Consider the following 19,876-nt stretch of genomic DNA (forward strand, 5'->3'; position numbering starts at 1 on the left):
AAAGAAGGGAACCGAAGAAAAGCCAAAAGAATAATGTCAAGGATCGATGGTTTCAGCTACCCCGAAAGCTTCCCCGCAGTATCAGGCTATGCATGCCTAAAGGTGGACCATTTTATCCTTAAGGGAAAGTGGTCCGCCTATCCTTGAGGGACCGAGGGTCGAAGTCTGTTCACCGAGGTCCGAAGACTATGGTCGAAGTCCGCAGGCAAGATATGCCCGAAGGCACCTCCGAAGGAACGGACCATTCATTCCTGAAGGCGGACCATTTACCTTTAAAGGAAAATGGTCCCGCCTATCGTTCGGAGGAGGGCCGCGGACCAGAATCAGAAGTGGTCAAAATATCATTTTGATAGAAGGCCCCAAATTGGTCACGTGATCAATGCAATGCTGATCTTATATGTTGAATATAAGGATAGATCTTTCTATGTAGCATTGGTCTATATTCCAATAACTATAATATTATTTTATTATAGTATATTGTAAAGGTTTAGGTTTATTAAAGGATATTATTAAATAGAGTAAGATAGCGATAGCGAGTCATCTAATATCTAAATTATACTTAGAGGTATTAAAAAAATAAATGAATAAGTTTAGCTATATATTACTAACTAGGGTAAGAAGGAATTCGCGATTAATAGAGTAACTAAAAAAAGAGAGAAAGAGAGAAAGAGAGAAATAAGTAACTATAAAATAAAACCACTAACGGCTCTTTCCAGATTACGTTCCCCCTCAGGCCTTAGATAGTTATGCGTCATAACTATGGCTTATATACTTACTCAATGGATCTCCTAGGAGGAGTATTCGCCAAGGATGTATCTCTTGGAGGCCGACTGTATAGGACTGAGGCTATCACCGGTGCAAGTGAAAGCCAGATTCTTGAACGAAAGAATGAACTGAAATACACTCTGAGCGCAACTTTCCAGGCTCCATTCGTTGGCATAAGTCTCGGCGGACACCACGCCAAAGGATCAGATGCATCCAGCAGCATTACGACATCATCAGTAAAACGAGGTGCCTCTATTGTGGCTCATGGGGGTAATTCGCTTCTATCCTTCAAGTACGTATTGGTTCCTGCCTTTGAAGATCTGACTGTCACTGATCCTCTGGGTAAATCCAGTCCAGAGCTTTGGGCGCCGACTGTAGAATCCTACCATAATTGGCGTACAATCCAGGTTCGTGGTCTTGTTATTCGTATGTGAATCAAGCCAGACAACCTAAATGTAACAGCAAGAAAATATCGTGGACCTGCCAACTCTGCTATCGGAATTCAATGACGACAAGGACGAACATAAAAAAGCTATTGCAACCTTGCAGAGTTATATTCGGACACAACAAGAAGCTGCAAAACCAAAGGACATGATACGTGTTGTGATTGGAAATAGGTGGCGCACGCTTCCAGGCCATGGATCATACCTGGCTCGCTGGGAGTTCTTTCTCTCTAGTTCGCGACCCGATATCGTGAAGCAAGTGACTGTCCGTCTCGACCCGACTTTCATCAAGCCAAAACATGTCTTCGTTCATGCTCAAGGTGAAGACTACATGAGACGCGTTTCTATCACAGGATCTACTTCAGGTGTTTTCACCATCATGGCAGATGTCGAACTGATAGATGACTGGAACTGGAAGGACTGGAACTGGAAGGAGCAAACATCCGACATGAAGGGAAATGTGGGGAAGCGTCGTTCAGGGAAAGAAATGCGACTCTACTGGAGGTTGGGACCGATGACCAGCAGGAAACGTCAGTGGCCCTGGCCATTGAGAAACCAAATGTGTCTCCTAATGTTGGCCAACCTTGAATTCGAGTGGTTGGGGTTGACCGTGAACCTCGGTCTTGTATTGAGGTTACCAGCTCAACATGTTCAGGCCTACATGTCGGGATGAGGGAGCAGTTCTACACAATTCAGGTTATTCGACCTGGAATCCTGCCCAGCCTCTGGGAAATTCCACATAACAGTGCACATTGAACTTGTTTGTTTACCATTTAAAAATTTGCCGAGTTTTGATAGTGTGAATCGAATGAGAATTGATTTACCAATTCTGATCGCACAATTGCTCCTAGAAACCCGCCCTAGTCATATAACTCGTCGTTCATTTAACGAGATATAGGTAACACAAATATATTTTCAGTTACCTCAACTTGCTAGCTCACCAGTGCGGCTTCTGGCTTTTGGCTGTTGGCCTCAGACGCAAAGGCCCGAGGCCGACTTGCCAATGCGCCTACAGGCGGATATCGTTGCTGGTTCATACATGATCTCGGCGCGTAGTTGCACTTCAGAGGTGGGTACGTAAATGCTTGAATTAAATGCTCAGATATCTATATATCACTTGAAATGTCATAACGTTCGTGATTCTTTCCAGCCCAAAAAAGCCCAGAATAAAAGAAATGCTTTGCTTCCCAAAACAAAGGAAAGATGAACAATGGATGAAAGTGTGTCAACAACTGAAAGCACCCCTATAACGAAAACAAATTAGACGAAGAAAAGACCCCAATTAATCCGATTGTTCACTATTTGGACGTTCCTTAGTTTCCAAATAAGCCTGCTTTAGACTCCACATCCAAAGGAGCCTGCTTCAACCCCTGCTTAGATGTAAAAGCTTGGTTGAGAGTATACCCTTTGGTGAGCAGGCCCGTGATCAGTCCCAGAGCCGCAACGCCACACATCACAGCCCAGATAATCATCAGTGACTTGGCGTACAAGCTCTCGATAAGCTCTCGCTCCTCGCTCCCTTTCGGAAGAGTCTTGATGTACTGTACAAGACTCGATGCGTCTTGGGCGAAGGCTTCAGCAGTCTGTCCGAGAGACGGGTGGTTGCCGAACTCGGCCTTGATGCGGTTCTGGAAGACGACGCCGCCGATAGCGACGCCGACGGCTTGGCCGAGGACTCGGAAGAATGGGCTCATGGTGACGGACATGGTGAGGTATTTCGGGTCCGCGGCAGCTTGCACGGCCAGCATGACAGAGGGATATAGAAGACCCAGACCAATACCGCAGACTAGATTGATAAATACCCATTTAAGGATACTTGTGTTGGCATCGAGGAGGCAGAGAAGCCCCAATCCCAAGATGGAGATAGGCCAGCCGCTCCACAGGGCCCAGCGGTAGCCGCCGATTTTCGCGGCGACGATGCCTGTAATCACGGAAATAGGGGCCACGGTGAATGATTCGGGGAAAACGGCGACACCGGCGATGACGGGACTGTAGCCAAGCACACCTTCGTAGTAGAGGGGATGTAGTAGACGATGGCCCAGAGAATGACGCCGTGAAGGAAAGTGCCGATGTAGCTGACCGACATGGTCATGTTGGTGAAGATGACGACGGGGATGAGAGGGTGAGCTGCAATGAAACGTTCATAGAGGAAGAAAGTAAGAAGTCCTACAAGGCCCAGGATCAGAGGGACGAGAGTGTGCCATGAGTCCCAGTCGTACATAATGCCGCCCCAGGTGAGAGGGATGAGGAAAGCAGCAAGCGATGCGACAAACATAACACAGCCCACGTAGTCGACCTTGGCTAGGCTTTCACGAAGAGGAAGAGGAACCTTATCCAACCTCAGGAAGATCGGAATCAGAATCAGTCCCAACCCACAGAAGGGCAGGTTGATCCAGAAGATCCATCTCCAAGACGCAGACGACTCAGTAAAACCACCTCCGATGAGAGGACCCACGACAGTACCCAGAGCCCAGGTTCCAGAGCGAATGCTGAACCACTTTCCGCGTTCTTTCAATGGGATCAGGTCTGCGATCAATACCTCCGTCAATGCCATGATGCCTCCACCACCGATACCCTGGATGCAGCGGCCGACGAGGAGGAGTCCGAATCCATGGGAGACGGCGGCGAGGATAGAGCCAATTGTGAAAGCTGACACTGCGAGCCAAAGGATAGATTTGCGGCCGAAGAGGTCCGAGGCGAGAGAGAAGATGGGTTGGAAGACGCAAGAGGCGACGAGGAAGGACGTTCCAGCCCAGAAGGCTTCTGTTGCTGTTCCGCCCAGATCATTGGAGATAGTCTATACATGTGTCAGTAACCCCAATCTTCCATAAGATCAAGAAGAAAATTACCGGAAGAGACACCGAGATAGAAGTAGCATCTAGTGCCGCAACAAAGTTGAGCAGCCCAACAACCGCAAAGATACACTTCAGTTGCCAAGTCGGATGCCACACCTCATGAGGAATATCCTCCGTCTGAATCGAATCCGACATCTTGTGCGATTTAAAGCCGTTCGATAGAGGAGAACAGTGATTGACGAAGAAAAATAAAAATTCGAGATTCATTCTTGATCTATAAGTACATCCCCATCCGAGCTATACGCGTCTATATCAGCTGAACACTGACCATAACAACGCAGAACTCTCACTCCTGTGTAGTCCGGGATGCCCGACACGCTCTTCCACGACTGCTCAAGCTCGCTAGATAACTCACACTGTGTTGTCCGAGATCAGCCCTGTTCGCGCTAGTGTCGGCTTTTTTCTCCTTGGCTGGAGCCGCGAGTGGAACCCAGCGTCGGAGCCTCAGGTAGCCTGCTGCCGGAAAGACTTCACTGCCGAGTGGTGTTCATGACCCAGCTGAATAATCCCCAATTGGGGCGTTTCGATGCAGCCCACGACAAATTAGGGCTTCAATTCACGGCGCGTGAAGCTAGTGTGACGCCCACTGCTCGCGAAATCTTGATCCTCCGCTAGACCGCTAAAGTGTCTTACGAGCCAGCAAGGCCATGATAGTATAGCAACTGAGCCAAAGCACAGGTAATTAGGAGCGAGAAGCGAGCAAAGGCCCATCGGCGCTCAGTGCAGCTCTTCGGACCGAGTCGGCCTTAACATCTTGATTGGCGGATAAAAGATCCTGAACTCGTCGCTTGCTTAGACTCATTTGGGCCCGGCGGGTATCTGCTCAAGCGAGCCTGAGTCGGAAGTGGACTTGGATTTTTGAGTTGGAATCGAAATGTCCCAGACCATCGGAGCCGCCGTATGTCAAACTATTCCTTTTGTGTTGATTTCTTCCCTGCTATAGCGACAACTCAGCATGGTCTGAGCCCAATGCAAGCCCCAAGCCACCTTACGGCATCGCCGATGCTTCTCTTTGGGCGTCGATGCGCCATGGAGTTAAAGGTTCGCGGGCTTGGCTGAACCTGGGTTGCGTATGCCCAGAGACTGGATCCACATCGCGAATCCCTTGCGTGATTCTTGGTCTAGACGCCGTATAATTGATCGATGGAAGCGGATCGACAAATGTAATCGGGGTCTTTGTCCACATTGGGCGGCTTGTTTTACCAAGGCTACAAACCAGAAGATGCAATATCATCGACTTTAGTCAATTCATTTTCGACTCAGTCCGGATGGCCCAAATAAAGACCGGGTTCTTTGATCGAGCCCTAACATCGGACACAGAAGGAGTAGTCTCTCCCACTGGAAGTAAGCCCCGCAGGCTGAAATATCACACAACAAAGAAGACCCCAAGCTGTAGCATAAGACACCTGTAGAAAAGAAAAGCCAGCCATTACAGCAGTGGAAGTCTCAAAGGGACACGTAAATAAAAGAAACGCAGAGAAAGAAAACAAACTGCAAACAAGCACAATCAGATCGTATGCTCGTTGGAATACAGTTTCCCAACCCCCCAAAACGCCGTCCGATAAGATGAAGCCGGGTATATCCAGCACCGTGATGCAACATGTACGAGAAATGAATGGTGAAAACTGAAGGGGGATAGTGCCATGTGGGGGTTAAGAGACGCTGGGCGTTTTGTGCAAGTTTCCAAGTCGACCAGGTACCACAGCAAGACCCGACAGACCATATCTGGGTATGGATCGTCGGCAGTTGCATCTTCAAGTATCCTCCGTGAGAAACATTGAACTATGAAGCGCGCGTCAGGTCACCTCACATTTTTCATTTCCATCACCCATTCTGAGCTGAGCTCTTTTTTTTTTTCCTGGTATTATTTTCTTTTTCCTTTATCCATCTTCAACGCGTTTTCGATCAGCCGACCGGAGCGATATGGAAGATCAAAACCACAATGAGTATTGGTGTCGGCAGTTCCTGGCTCTTCAATTCTTGCAGAAAGGAACTTTGGAAGATGCACCAGACAATTCCAGCCAGTGGGATACCAACCCCACTGTGAAACAAGCAGTGATCTCAATAGCCGCGTAAGAGGAGAATGAAGACAGCAAACTGCCTCTAAAGGCGTCTCATCGGGCGCCAATCCCGAACATGCCCACACCATAACTGCCACCTCGTTCTGACATGGGGGTGGAGACTTTTGAGACATGGTCCTGTTGGTTTGCGAATTAGACGACGGTCCCGACTTCGAAGATAGGCCGAGTCTCATACCTTCTTTCGTTTCTTTTTCCCAGTTCCCTCGCCGTTCGAGTAGAATCCGGGGTCGTCATCATCATCAGCAAAGCCCTCGCCGTAACCAACAAAGCTGTTGTCATCATAATGGCGCTTACGGCCCCGACTGGGCCGAGTGCGATCTTCTTGTGTCGCCCTTGGGGTTGAGTTCGCCTGCATTGGATATCGACCTCCTGGAATAGGAGCTGGTTTCTTGCCATTATCCCCAGGGCCTTGGTTCTTGGCCGGTTTCTCATGACCAAGTACGTCTTCCCAGAAGTCGTTGTTTGGAACCACACCCGGTTCCAAGTGCATGGCGCGGCTCTGCATGCTCTGCAAGGCAGAATCAATATCTGCAACCTTGATTTGCTTCCCAAAGACCTTCTGGTTTTGCCACTCCTCTTCGGGCCACATAGTCAGATGCCGCAAACTGCCAGGTGCTCCCGGCTCCTGTTTCATGGGCTTGTTCCGTCCCGCGAGACCCAAGCCCTTCAGCTTTCCTTCGTATGACTTTCTCAACCGATTGATCTTCTCTCCCGTGACGGGGTCAATTCGTGCTACCGACTGCGCGACCGGGCCTAGCCCATAAAGGGAAATCAGATCCAGCGACGGATCCGGTCCAGTCGCAATGGGCGCTGTCAAGCACAAAGAGCACGTGTTAATAAAACTTTGGTTCCCAGGGTAGATAATCACACAGCTGCTTCTGCGGCAACCGTGGATAAACTCGGGGAGTTCTTACAGCTTTTGCAAACATGGAAAGCCGAAGTAAAATCCTTCTGAAGAGAATCTAGACCGAGATTCTGGTTCCTTAGGCCAGAAATTGGTTCTTTATCCAAATCCATGGCGTCTCCGTCCGTCATCTGCTGGCCCTGCCCGGTGGCAAAATCGCGTATTTCAGCCTCTCCCTCGGTCGCCAAAGGTTGCTGGTCATGACCATATCGTCTGTGATCTGCAAATTGTTGCTTGTATAGCCCCTCGGTGTTCCTTGTTGGCTCCTGCGTTCCTGGGCTGAAAGATTTGTGATCGGCGTCCTCCATCGACGCAGCGTTCACGCTACTGGCGGGAGTAGGGAATGAGTTCGTTGTACTCAAAGTTGGCTGCTGAGAGACCTGTGTTGACATCGGCGTAGACGAGGGAGGTGAAGATGTGTTGGGTTGGTGGGTTGTCGCCTGGTTCGGTGAAGTATGGGAGGATGTGAAGTTTGAGACATGATTTTGGTCGCTGACCGACATCAACGGAGGCGATGTCGGAGTCTGAGGGATGTGATCCGAGGAGATGAAAAGCTGTCGGTTCTCTTTGAGAAGTACGGCAGCGGGAGACGAGGGTGAAGGAGGACCTGCTGGAAAGGCTGAAAGATTGCGATCAGACATGAGAATCCCGCAGAAGGCGTAGTTCCAGAGGGTTCCCGTTTGAAAGAAAACTTGCTTTCACAAGTGAGAGTCTGAACTGCAAAGTTCGACGAGAGCGCTGGCCGTGGGAGAGGGGATCCCGGTCGACAATCGACGGTCGCTCAGACGGGCGAGCAGGTCGTTCCACGGCCAACCTAGATCATATACATTCCAGGAATAATGAGTAAAACCTCAAGCGTGTTCGAGATTGACGTGGCTGATGGAATGGGCGAAGGAGGGGGGCGAATGGTCAAGATGCTGTCGAAGATGGCGCTCGAATGGAGGGAAAACGGGCAGGGCACGTGACGCGGGACTCGGTCTCAGCTCGGCGCATGCAAGAAGGAAGTTGCGGGTCAATATCTAGTCGGTCATGGCCTTTCATCATACGGGAACAAATTAGATGCTCATCATCTTTTTTATTCTCTTAATTGACATTTGAAAATAGTCATTCGGCGACCCCAGAGAGTCAATCGCTGTCTACAATTACCAATTACGTCGATATCATACAAGCCATACTGCCTCATCCCTCCAATGCTCATTCTCAAGACAGAAGTCAGTTTCCCTTCAGGCTATGAAACGCTGGAAAAGTCATCCTTGGGACACATCTGTGAACTCCGAATTGAGAGTATATGGCGATGCAAGAAGACTGCCTAGATAAAATATTTCTTCCAGTCGCCAGTCGCCATGCGCTAATAATCTGTTGGTTGAAGCTCATCAAGACATCAGTCTCACTGGCGGAGACCAATCTTTTACATGTCATTCATGACTGGTAGAAGGCATGAGACTCGCGCACCAGCTGAGCAGAGACGTCCGGAATGTTCTGTTCCAGTGATGCCATCAGTTCAATCTGCTCCTGCTGACTGAGCGTGCGCTCACGCCAAGACTCGGATGGGAAAGGTGTGGCGAAGTACTGAGAGTACTGGTCTGAGATAGAAGTCGTCCATTGCATTGGGTCGACCGCGGCGTCGATATAAGCCAGATGACCAGCTGTGGTCGAGGCAAGGGAGAAGTGAGGATCCCATCCTTGGACACCAGGAATTCCTGAGGGCATGGGGTTGTAAGGAGTAGTGGGATCAATGAGAATATCAGAGAATAGGTCATTAGGTATTCCGAAGTCGTGAGAGGTGAATTGAGACCCGATCTCCGGCGCCGCAGGCGGTGGTTGAATGCCATATGTTGGCACTGTAGGGGCAATTGGTGTCGACTTGACTGGGTCCGGTGCATAGACTGGAGGAGTGGGTTCTTGAACCGGTTGCGGGAACGGAACGGTAGGGTCAGCAGAATGACCCCGTGAAAGGGTACCGACTGAAGGGCTTTCATCAGTTAAAGGCATTCCATTGAATCTATAGCCTTGTGAGTAGTAGGAAGCAGTCGTGGTGCTGGAGGGGCTGGACATTGCCGGAGGAGTCATGACATCTTGAGAAGAAGTCGGAGTCGGGTGATTGGATGGCGAATGTACGACGAATGATTCTTCGGTTTGATAGGCCTTTAGACAGGCCACGATGAGACGTCTGTAAAGGAGCAATGCAGACTGGACACCCGGCCATCGTTCAGCCGCGAAGACAATCACCTCAAGAGCTGTATCCAAGTAACCCTGAACCTCCTCAATAGGATGCTCCTTGCGGATTTCAGGATAAGACAGAGTCCAGAGAACAGTGTTTAAAACCATGAAGAGGGACTGAGTGAAAATCCATGTCAAGTCGACAGAGCCCGTGATTGTTTGCTCTTTATGCATGGCGATGTTGAAAACAGCCGCGTCATAGCAGATCTTTGCCGCATTGACAGACGGCTCGGGTATCTGAGGTGATGGCCGATACATGAGACAGATAATGGTATTTCGTCTACCTTCGAACCTGTAGAGAGAATGAGTCTGTCAGAAACTCAAACAGTAGGGGAGGGCTGCCTATACATACCAGTTCACATTGAGCCCACTACCATCATCGTTCCTCGGGCAGGAGTCCATCCAGTGGTCCATCTTTGCCTGCATTTGGGTGAACCACGGGTCCTGATCATCGACGGGTGTTTCACGTCGATTCAAGTAGAGCACTCGTCGACCCTCTAATTGTAACAGACGCATTTTGAGGAAGTGAACAGAGACGCATTTGGAGAGGACGGGTTTTGCACCAGGAGTGATGCCTTCGGCGGTGATATAGCGATCATCCACCAGCTCGAAAAACTTGACATCGACATTGTCGTGTGCGATGCTGTAGCAACAGGGACGTCCCAGGCTATGAGAAAGCCCAAATTCCATGGAAATTACGACCCAGAACATTCTTCGACGCATGTCAATTTCTAAAGGGTTCAAAAGTTGGCCACAAGGAGACTTGGTGATGGTGGCCTCTTCTGTTAACCCCAGGTCCTGGCATAGCTTGACCGCAGTCCCCACGACCCAGTAGGCAGCTGTGCGAGTAGGAGTCAACATGGAATATTGAGCAATTAAGACTAGACACTGCAGTGCCCTCAAATCCATTTGCTTCAGAACCGGTTCTAGGTATGGCAAGGCGGCCAAGTAGTAGCTGTCCGCTAAGCCGGCATAGTCCGGGCTAGTCTTCTGCATGCTGACGGCAAGGACCATGCGTATTTGAAAGTTATAGCAGGGATCGGTCGAGCCGTTGAGCACTTCCTCGACTTCCCTGCGGAAGCTTGGTTCGTGTAATGTTGGAAGAAGTCTTTGTGCTGGAGGCGGAGAAGGAAGTCAGTCACCACCGCCCACAGTGCTCAACGGAGACTTGTACCTTTTAATATGTAGAGATCTATCAGCCTGTAGATCACAGTCCTATCCTGAGGAAGCTCGTCCGCGGCAAGTGAGCTGATCATGGGATACACCTTGGATGTCGGTTTGGAGTCCTCTTGCGCAAATGCTGCCTTGATTTCCTGGGCCGTCAACTCGGGTACGACATCCTTGATACTTTTCGACTCGGTGTTTTGCTTGGCGATCTCCATGACCAGGCGGCTCATGGCGATACCGCTCGAGGGTCCCAGGTATCGAGGCTCGTCATGCTGGTTGAAGCGGATGCGTCCAGCGCCCCGTACCATCAACTCCGCGTCGGCGGCATGCTGTATATCCTTCTCGGCCCGAGCGAGCTCATTTTCGAGGGCGCGGGCCTTTTCCCGCAGCGATACGATATACGTCCTTGGGATGGTGGTGTCACGGGTGGAGTCGTAATAGACGCACTTGGCATTGCTCCGTTCGCAGGGAGCACATCGAGGGATTCCGGGGTCGCATCTGGATTTGCGCTACGAAGGCCAGGTCAGTCAGTGGAGCCCCAAAAACGCCGCAGTCCCGAGCGGCAATTAGGTTCGGGAAACTGAAAATCGGAAATCGAAAATGGAGATTGAAATCTGGAAACTGAACACCCGGAATCCGGCATATGGGATAGAGAGAATATAGAACATTGCACCATACCTGTCGGCATCTCGTACAGGCCGTGAGGGTGTGCGCGATCCGGCCGTCGGGCGGCTCCAGTGAGCCCTCTGGTGATGGCAAACCGACGACGGGCCGGGCACTCTGACTCATGGTTGATGGAGAGAGAGAAGAACAAATCACATGCGCGTTACACCGACCAGGACACGATCAAGTCCACCAAAGCCCTCTCAGTCGACATGATCTTTCGTAGGCTTTTGAGGGAGGGGCAGAGATCCAAAGGTTGGGGAAGAAGGTGCAAGGGGGGGAAGGGAGGGGGAAAAGATCGGGTGAATAAGGTCCTATCACCACGACGTGTATTCTAGTATCGCGTACAGGAAACGAGAATGGGAATTGGGCGTGAGGGGCCCAGCCTCGGTCCAGATCTGGATCGACGGGCAAGAGTTTGGGTGCAACGGAGCGACGGCAGGTCTCCGCTGGCAGTGGAGACGCAGGCGCACCAGGACGGTCCTTATTTGTAGGGCGTCAATAAACCACGGTCGATAGCAGCTGAAGGCGACTTCGTTTCTGAGAAGCGTAGGAGACTAACCGATCCGAAGGGGGGGGGGGAAAGGAAAAGGCTAACACACCACGATCGTCTGTGCGGTTCCACGATTCAAGTCCCGGTCCAGGGACAAGTCAAGTCAGGAAGTGTGTAGTCTGTTTCTGTTTCTTTTTTTAAATCTCAGATTTTTGGGAATATTTCCAGATTCTTAGGTTCCAGAGTTGTGAACCCTAGCTTCCCAGCTTCCCCAAACGTGGGGACACTATTCTATTCTTCCCCTTCCTCTTTCTTATTTTTTATTTTTTTTGGACTAGGTGGGGTTGGACTTGTACTCACTTCAACGTCTTTTCTTAACCGGGTTAGGTGGATTGATCCAAGGGGCAAAAGTCCTACGGCGACTGCAGGGGTGGCTTCCAACGGTTCCTACGAAATAGCCTAATAGATTGCCGTGTTGATCTCCTGTGAGTAAAAAAGAATGTGGTGACGCGACCCGGTGGGGTTTTGACCAAAGGGTGGACAAAGACCCCCATGTTCCCTGAAGCTGACTTTGTGGTGGCTTGTTTCCCCCCTTTCAAAGATTAGTAGCTGGATCATGAAGAGCTGTTAGCATGCCCTCCACGGCCACCACCTTCTTGGACTCTCCGCTGCTCAAGGTCAGCCGTCCTGTCGCCGCCTGTTCGCGATGTCGTACCGCGAAGATCAAGTGCGACGGTAAGCTCCCCGCTTGTTCCGCCTGTGAGAAGGTCGGAAAGGCCAGTACCTGCTCCGGGGCGAGTGATGAGTTCGCCAAAGGGAAAGAACGCAGCTATGTAGCTTCTCTCGAGGGCTACTGTGAGAAGCTCGAAAAGAAGATCTCTCAACTCCGAGTTCGTCAAACCTCCCTCTCCGCTGAGGGGAATGGCGTCGCGCGCGAGACGTCCATCACGTCCACCGGTTCAGACGGCTCCCTCGGCCCAGCACATCGTCGAGAAGTGTCTGATATTGATGACCTTGTAGGGGACTTTGGTTTTCTATCAGTCAATGCGACCTCACGAGACTTTCACGGCATCACGTCCAAGACTACGTTTGCCAATCTGCTCTTATCAGTCGCGACGGTGGGAGATCCGCCCCAGCGCACACCCAACGCGCTGCCTGCCCGCCACGAAGCCACCCCATTACTGCAGATATATTTTGATAATGTTTTTATCCAACTACCCTTCTTCGTGGAAACAAGCTTTTGGACCTCGGTAGATGCCGTCTATCAGTCAGGCGGTCGATTCGCTAAACCCTTCGACCATTGGATGTTGCGTGTGGTGCTTGCCGTCGCCTCCGCCTCGGTCTCCTCTCAGAACAACGATAAGGCTCACAAGCGAGCTTTGGCTTTGGTCTCGGAAGCTTTGGCATTCGCCGAAGATGTCCTGCGCCCGGGGTCAATCACATGTATCCAGGCGATCTTGCTCCTTGCACAGTATGCCCTGGTAGACCCGGGCCGCTTCCGCAGCTGGCATCTCGTTGGAATGGCTGTTAGGGTCGCGGTAGATCTCGGTCTGCACCAAGATCCCCCTGCCGAGGTCCTATCTAATATGGACCGCCTCGACCTTCGCCGGCGAGTGTTCCACTGCCTCTACTCCATGGATAGGTTTGTTCTCTACTCGCTCCGGGTGGAAAAAAAAAATATAATAATTGCTAACAAAACTTAGAGGAATGAGCACCGCTTTACAAAGAACCTTCACCTTTTCTGATGCCTCCGTCAACGTTGCTATGCCATCGGCCGGCACGGGGAGCTCGCTTGATGAAAACAACCACATCTTCCTACGGAGCCCAGCACCGGCTCTCCACATCGTCAAGATACGCCAGATACTCTCCAGGGGATACCAAGATATGTACTACAGTAGCCGTGAGGTATCAACGCAATCACTGGTCTCGATATGGACATTCTGCGCCCAAAGTCAACAATGGTACAACGAATGTCCCAAGAACGCCCCCAACCACTTCTCTCTCCTTTACCGCCTCGAGCTCATTTATACCACCATCATCCTCCTCTCTCCCTCCCACAGATACCCCGTCCTTTGCGACTACAACAAAGCCCTCCTGTTCGACCGGTGCATGGACTATATCAGCCAGATTCACCAAGTGCTGGCGAATCCAAGTCTCCTCCCGTTCCTCACCTTCTTCGACATCCAGCGGGTGCATCAAGTCGGCCATAAATTCGTCGGGATCCTCTCCGACAACTTCGACATGCTATTGAGCCCCAGCGTCCCTTCTCCCCCTCCCGTCCCCGCCGGTACGCCGGATCCCCCCCAATTACACGAAGAAGACCGTCTCAATATCCGGGCCCGTGCTATCCGCTGCATTGATTACATTCGAGACCTGTTGAAAGTCTGCGCGAGGAAATGGGAACTACGGGCTCCGCTGGAGGAGTTTGAGAGACTATCGGCGCCATTGGGGAAGGTGCTGAGGGACAACCCACTGAGCTATGTGCCAAAACAAGAGGCTTACTCCCAGGCTCCTCTCTCCGGATTGCCGCTGGTCGGTAATGGCTATCCCGGTTATCATTTGGGTTGAATTTGTATTCGATGGCTTAATCAGCATCGTTCAATTTTCTGTTTTCTTTTTTTTTGGTTTGTCCGACTCTCCTTCATGTAATATTGGCATCATGGAAATTCGTACTCAGGATGTGCTAGGAGATATGCACTACACACGCAACCTGTGTCACTACTCCTGCGTGTCTTGTCATTTTAATCATCATACATAATGCAGATGAACTTTGCTTTTCATCTTGTGGTGTCTTTGAGAAACGTAGATGGTCACGCGGCTATGAAATTGATATTAGGAGCTTGGGCACATCTTCTGGCTTTTTTTTCTTTCTTTTTTCTGGTTTTTGGAAATGTAGGCGTCCATTGCATTGGTACGAAAAGCAAATGGGCTAATCAAAACAGCGAGACTAATCACGACCCACATAAGCAACTTGACATTCAGGGCTTCTGTTACCTTGAGATTTCCGGAGACATTGCGATTATAATCAGGTCGGTATCTGCTTACCGAGTAGAAATGAAATCGTACGACGAAAATGATCTCAAGGCCCTGACTCCTAAGAGCTTCATGCTTGACATACCACGTCAATGAAAAAACAGCGCAAATGTCCCAACAAAATGGAGACGTCCATTCGATATATAGAGTTGCAGCGACACGCATCAAAGAAATGATAGAGGCTCTTGGGTCTGTACCTTGGAAGGCGAAAGTGTATCATGGCAATCAGATCATCATGCAATCACGTAGTTGTGCACTTGCACTTTCGCAGCATCCAGAAGACTGATTGACGTAGTGGTCATGCAAGGCCTAAACTCTTTTCAGCATCCTCAAAAGGAACCTCTTTGGCCCAGATCATTATGCTCAAAACACTGAGCGTACAGTAAATTAAGCTACCGCCGATAATGGTAGTCGCGCAAGTGCATGGAGTTTGGAGGGCCTTGACAGTAGAATGGGTATTTGCTGACTTTGTTTGGTTGCTTGCGGATACTGTGCATTTACCTACGCTCCGTATCTCCTTTGATTCTCAGTGACAATAATTGGATGGTCAGCTCTAGTCGGTTGAATTTCGTTATTTGTGGAATAGCTAGGTGCCAACTGCTCAAGGTGATTCCAATGCCTTAGTTTGCGAGATGTCGAATGAGTGGATTGGAGCAGAGATAAGATAGCTGGTGATGATGGCAAATGCTTCCTCGTGCAAGTTATAAAGCAGGGACTCGGGGTGCCAAAGCAGTCTCTCGCCTGCGATTTCAAAAAGCCATGTTCTCTACCACTAGGTCTTGAACCCACTTCGATAATCAGCTTTCAGGGACCCATTGTGTCTTCTGGGACCTCTGGGACGATGCGTGAGTAGTAGGAAACCAAGGAATCCCAAAACACCCCATCATCGAAAAGGTCGGACAGATCATGCACAGGTAGTGTTCATTGCTCGGATTTGAAGGATTGTCTGACTTGAGATCTTCGCGAAGGACATATAGCAACTACTACAACAAAAGTAGAGATCAGCATTCAATGTTGCTAGAGTACTCAGAAGTGGGGGTTACAAGGATGACAAAGCCAAGATACCTGGTGGGAACATGGTCTCACGAGTCCGAATGAGGGCAAATCAATTCAAGGTCCGGAGCAGGAAGCCTTGAACCCCCGTCTTGGTCCGGATGTTGACATCCCGGAGATGGTGGCTGCTATCCGACAGACAGGAGCAGAGAACGCCACTTTAGTCTAGTCTAATTTATGATGGTTGGCTGGTAAAGCACGGCTCAAGCCGTCTCGTTGAGATCGCAATTCACCCATTGGGGCTGCAATTACCCATCTAGGACTGGCTGGAATCGAGGGTTGATCGCGACACTGATACTCCACCCTACAGATCACCATATACCATCGGAGCCTACCGTGCGGAACTCCAAGGAGACGCAAATATGAGTTGTGAGACAATGTAGCTGGGTCTGAGGGCTGGGGAAGCTGAGTAGACAGCAATCTTTTACACCATGATGTCGAATATCAAACCCTTTCGACCCGCCTTCACGGCTCAAAATGTAATGATTTTGGCAAGGACCCATGTCAATGTGCGCCACCGAAGGCTATGCATGGAAGATATCTTTTGAGATTCCCTGCAGGACCAAGTGAATAGCGTATTCTCTGCTTTATATGCCGTGATCACTTTCATTCAGACATGTGAAGATGGGCCCCGTGAAGCCCCATCATGACGCATCTGGAGTGACTATGGAAAAATTCATCAGGTCTTTCAAGACCACCGCCCGATCGGATAAGTCGGAGAAAGACCGGTCTTGGTCGGAAAGGGATGATCAATCGGTAGTCCAAAACATTGACTAGGAAATAGCCTTGAGGTCCTTGGCAACCACTCAGCATAGGAATTTCAGGTTGTATGCAGCCCCGTTCCAACTGAACGTTGCTGATCCTTTGGTCTGTCATTCCATGTGCTCTGGACAGTGCAGCACTCCGGCAGCAGACACAAACTATTAAATAGTGGCTCTAAGTTTATTGAAAGGTGTGGCCTCTGTGCCGTAAGTATCCGATGGCATCGTGCCGGGACCATTAGACTTTGATTTCAGCTGCCCCACGAAAGAATGTACGAAATCTGAACCATGGAAACATTGGATCGTTCCTGACCCAGAGAACGAGCTCGATCCGTAATCGCAAATCTGGGTCGTAGCAATGCGCGCATGAGTGGGTCTCATGGTGATCGGATCTAGCAGGCGTGAACATTTGGAAGCCCTCTGTTGGGCAGAGAGACCGGCTGAAGGCGGCAATGACCCAAGAGGGCGAAAGCCAATCTCAGTATTCTCTGTTGGGCGATTATTTCCACAGATCATGGATCCGATAGACGGACGGTGAGATTGGGATAGTCCGCTCGGGAATGTCGATTCCACAACGGGCTAAGTCCGGCTTCTCCCCAGGGTAATGATCGGGGGCCATGGAGCCCCCAAAAGGACACGAATGTTCCACGCATGACTAGTGCCACATTGCCACGTTGAATTGAAATGTCAAGATATTGGTCAGCGGTTGGCACTATTGACAATATTCAGGGAAAAAAATCCTGAATTCGGAAATGGAATGATTGGTGATGCGGGTGGCTAAGCTAAGCTTCCAGGTATGATGCGATCGATCTGGAGGTACCGAGTGGCTTGCCGATGCGCAAGCTAGCTCTCATGTTCCTAGACCCCTACGGTACCTAGCGGATTTTTCCGCCGTGAATCCACAGGCCTTCTCCAGGGATTCTTCGCTGCCCATCAAGCCGTGACCCCGACTAACCCCTATCCACGAGAACAAGGAAACTGGGTTGAGTAGGATCTGCACTTTGGTGGTAGATGAGCACCCTGATTTGTCTGAATGATATCAAGGGTCTAACCTGTTTGAGCAGATGATCTTCAGCACGTCAGCGCCAATATGTGGGGGTGGTCAGGGACCTGGGGTCTGTCATTGGCCGTCACCTTCCGCAATGCACTGTTTCCATTCCGCATGAAACCCTAAATGTACTTTCTCGCGGCATTTTGCCATCCAAGAGGCGCGAATTACTGTAGTATTGTAGATCGTATCCTTTGCGGAGACTAGACCGAAAGTTTCCAGGACGGGAGTCGCAAAGAAGATCACGTCGCACTCGAAATCGAAACGGGACAGAGAGTACACATCTTGAACTGCTCCTGGACGCATTGGAGAGGTTCATTAGATGATGGAGTCACTCAGGCTTATGGCTTTGGACCAATTGCCGGAAGGGCGAAGCTCGTACCAAATTTCTGGCGCGGGCAACAGATCGACGGCGCTATTGCTCGTAGCACGGAGATATTCGGTGCCCACCGGACCCATATTAGCTTGCGCTAGCCAGCCAACCGTACGATCAAAATGACGATGAACCTCAATCTCCATCTCCTTCAACCTACAGTACCTCATTCATCCTCATCCACCGGCATCCACCTCTACCCACTCTTCTGGCACACCTGTCGATCTTAATTTGGAGGCCTCTGGCATCGATGCGCGGGTTCTCCGGTGATCTCCGTATCGATCCTCCATAGGGGAATAATCCAAATAAATTTCCTGTTCGGGAGATCTCATGAGGGTATAGCGGTCTCTGTGATGATACAACGGCTCACTGAAATGTTTGTCGTGATATGCTGTTGACTGGAGCTATGGGGACAGGTTCAGGGACAGAAAGTTGGAACCATAACAGGAGAGTGTGCGGCTTCAACATGAGTGAACCCTGACGATAATCAATCCACCTCAGGGACCAAGACCCTGTTCTGAAAGTCTCTATCTGCCGTATTGGGTTTGCCATGATGGAGCAATAGGTCCCACCAGCCAAAAACGGATTCTAGTTATAGACTAAGGCTCGATGTTCCACGATAGGAGACCAGGGGCCCGCTACCACCGATGGTCTTGTACGCATTTCTCTCTGGACTCGTTGTATAAATAATGCTGTTGCTGCTCCTGCCCTAAACTTTTCTCTCCCATCATTGTCACTCTTTGGATCATCCAACTCCAGTCACTCTTTAATAATATCCTTAAACTTAATACACAATGAAGGCCTCTTTCTTCGCCCTCGTCGCTGCGGCTACTGCTGCCTTTGCCGCACCGGCTCCCGCCCCTACCGCTGCTCTGTCTGGCCTGACCGACCTGGTCAGCCTTTCCAGCATCAAGGGTCTCGCTGACGACCTCAAGCTGGGCGATGTCACCAAGGAGCTCAAGCTCGATGAGCTTCCCAAGGTCTCCAGCATCGGTGACCTCACCAAGCTCCTGAACCTGGACTCCGCTGCCACCAACGGCATGGCCTCCAAGACTCCCATCATCCAGAACGGCAAGGTCCTCCAGGATCTCGGCCCTGAGCTCCAGAACATCCTCGTCATCACCGGCCCTAACGTTGGCTCCCTGCTCATTGAGCTGAGCCCCGAAGGTTACCGCTCTCCTTTCCGGTCTTGGTCTCGGTGCCCTCGGTGCCCCCGTCGGTGGCATCGTCGCCTCCGCCTCCGGTCTTGGTGGTCTCGTCACTGGTCTCGCTCCCTACGTTAACGGCCTCGTTACTGTCGTCGGTGCTGATGTCGGTGCTCTTCTCGTTGGCCTCTCCCCCGAGGTTACTGGACTCGTCTCTGGTCTCGGTCTCCCCTCTCTCGGTGTTCCCGTCGGCACTGTCATCGCTACCGTTGGTACCTCCTTGAAGCGTGGTGAGATCGTCCAGGACATCGCCCCCTCCGTCGGCTCTACCCTCCGCGTCACCGGTGCCAACGGTGAGGAGCTCCTCGTCAAGCTGTCTCCCTCCGTCGCCGCTCTCGTCACCGGCCTCGGTCTCCCCACCGTCGGTGTTCCCCTCGGCTCCGTCCTTGTGACCGCCGGCCAGGGTGTTGACAAGCTCCTGAGCGACCTCTCCATCCCCATTACCCAGGTCCTTACCATCACCGGTGAGGACGGCCAGGACCTCCTCGTCAAGCTCTCCCCCGAGGTTGTCTCCCTTGTCTCTGGCCTTGGCCTCCCCACCGTCGGCACCCCCGTCGGTGCTGTCGTTGCCACCGTTGGCAAGAACCTGTAAATTAGACCCATGATGTCTAAGCAGGGCATTTCTCACGCAGCAATGTATAGCGTTCCGGGAGCCTTGTGAATCCCCCCCTCCACAACCAGTTTGTGTGCATATATCGGCCCATGGAAGGGTACTTTTTTCTTGTATGATCTATTTTGGAAGACTTTGGGATTTTTTTTGGTGTCTCGTCCTCCGCCCTTTTACCATCTTTTTCTTATTTGGTCTAGAACAT

General features: G+C 50.8%; 6 protein-coding genes across 6 annotated transcripts; 3 read left to right on the top strand and 3 right to left on the bottom strand.

The window, feature by feature from the left end:
• Positions 1 to 810: 810 nt before the first annotated feature.
• Positions 811 to 1,881, top strand: N7477_009878 (uncharacterized protein; the record flags this gene model as incomplete). Its single annotated transcript, XM_056971539.1, has 3 exons — positions 811 to 861; positions 924 to 1,172; positions 1,228 to 1,881. 3 exons carry the CDS (start codon positions 811 to 813, stop codon positions 1,879 to 1,881), a joined length of 954 nt encoding a protein of 317 aa, XP_056818518.1.
• A 640-nt stretch (positions 1,882 to 2,521) lies between these two features.
• Positions 2,522 to 4,198, bottom strand: N7477_009879 (uncharacterized protein; the record flags this gene model as incomplete). The annotated part of the gene is made up of 3 exons (XM_056971540.1): positions 2,522 to 3,197; positions 3,293 to 4,005; positions 4,058 to 4,198. The coding sequence occupies 3 exons, from the start codon at positions 4,196 to 4,198 to the stop codon at positions 2,522 to 2,524; spliced, it is 1,530 nt and encodes a 509-aa protein (XP_056818519.1).
• A 1,979-nt stretch (positions 4,199 to 6,177) lies between these two features.
• Positions 6,178 to 7,689, bottom strand: N7477_009880 (uncharacterized protein; the record flags this gene model as incomplete). Its single annotated transcript, XM_056971541.1, has 3 exons — positions 6,178 to 6,261; positions 6,320 to 6,954; positions 7,059 to 7,689. 3 exons carry the CDS (start codon positions 7,687 to 7,689, stop codon positions 6,178 to 6,180), a joined length of 1,350 nt encoding a protein of 449 aa, XP_056818520.1.
• A 778-nt stretch (positions 7,690 to 8,467) lies between these two features.
• Positions 8,468 to 11,224, bottom strand: N7477_009881 (uncharacterized protein; the record flags this gene model as incomplete). The annotated part of the gene is made up of 4 exons (XM_056971542.1): positions 8,468 to 9,560; positions 9,621 to 10,383; positions 10,443 to 10,944; positions 11,114 to 11,224. The coding sequence occupies 4 exons, from the start codon at positions 11,222 to 11,224 to the stop codon at positions 8,468 to 8,470; spliced, it is 2,469 nt and encodes an 822-aa protein (XP_056818521.1).
• Positions 11,225 to 12,223: 999 nt separating this feature from the next.
• On the top strand, positions 12,224 to 14,159 carry N7477_009882 (Zn(II)2Cys6 transcription factor; the record flags this gene model as incomplete). The annotated part of the gene is made up of 2 exons (XM_056971543.1): positions 12,224 to 13,233; positions 13,295 to 14,159. The coding sequence occupies 2 exons, from the start codon at positions 12,224 to 12,226 to the stop codon at positions 14,157 to 14,159; spliced, it is 1,875 nt and encodes a 624-aa protein (XP_056818522.1).
• Positions 14,160 to 18,653: 4,494 nt separating this feature from the next.
• Positions 18,654 to 19,656, top strand: N7477_009883 (uncharacterized protein; the record flags this gene model as incomplete). The annotated part of the gene is made up of 2 exons (XM_056971544.1): positions 18,654 to 18,992; positions 19,027 to 19,656. The coding sequence occupies 2 exons, from the start codon at positions 18,654 to 18,656 to the stop codon at positions 19,654 to 19,656; spliced, it is 969 nt and encodes a 322-aa protein (XP_056818523.1).
• Positions 19,657 to 19,876: the final 220 nt, after the last annotated feature.

The sequence above is a fragment of the Penicillium maclennaniae genome, assembly GCF_028827695.1.
Source record: "Penicillium maclennaniae strain IBT 15551 chromosome Unknown utg000008l:1.0-3552695.0:1.0-3555053.0, whole genome shotgun sequence".
In the NCBI taxonomy this organism is placed as follows: Eukaryota; Fungi; Ascomycota; class Eurotiomycetes; order Eurotiales; family Aspergillaceae; genus Penicillium; species Penicillium maclennaniae.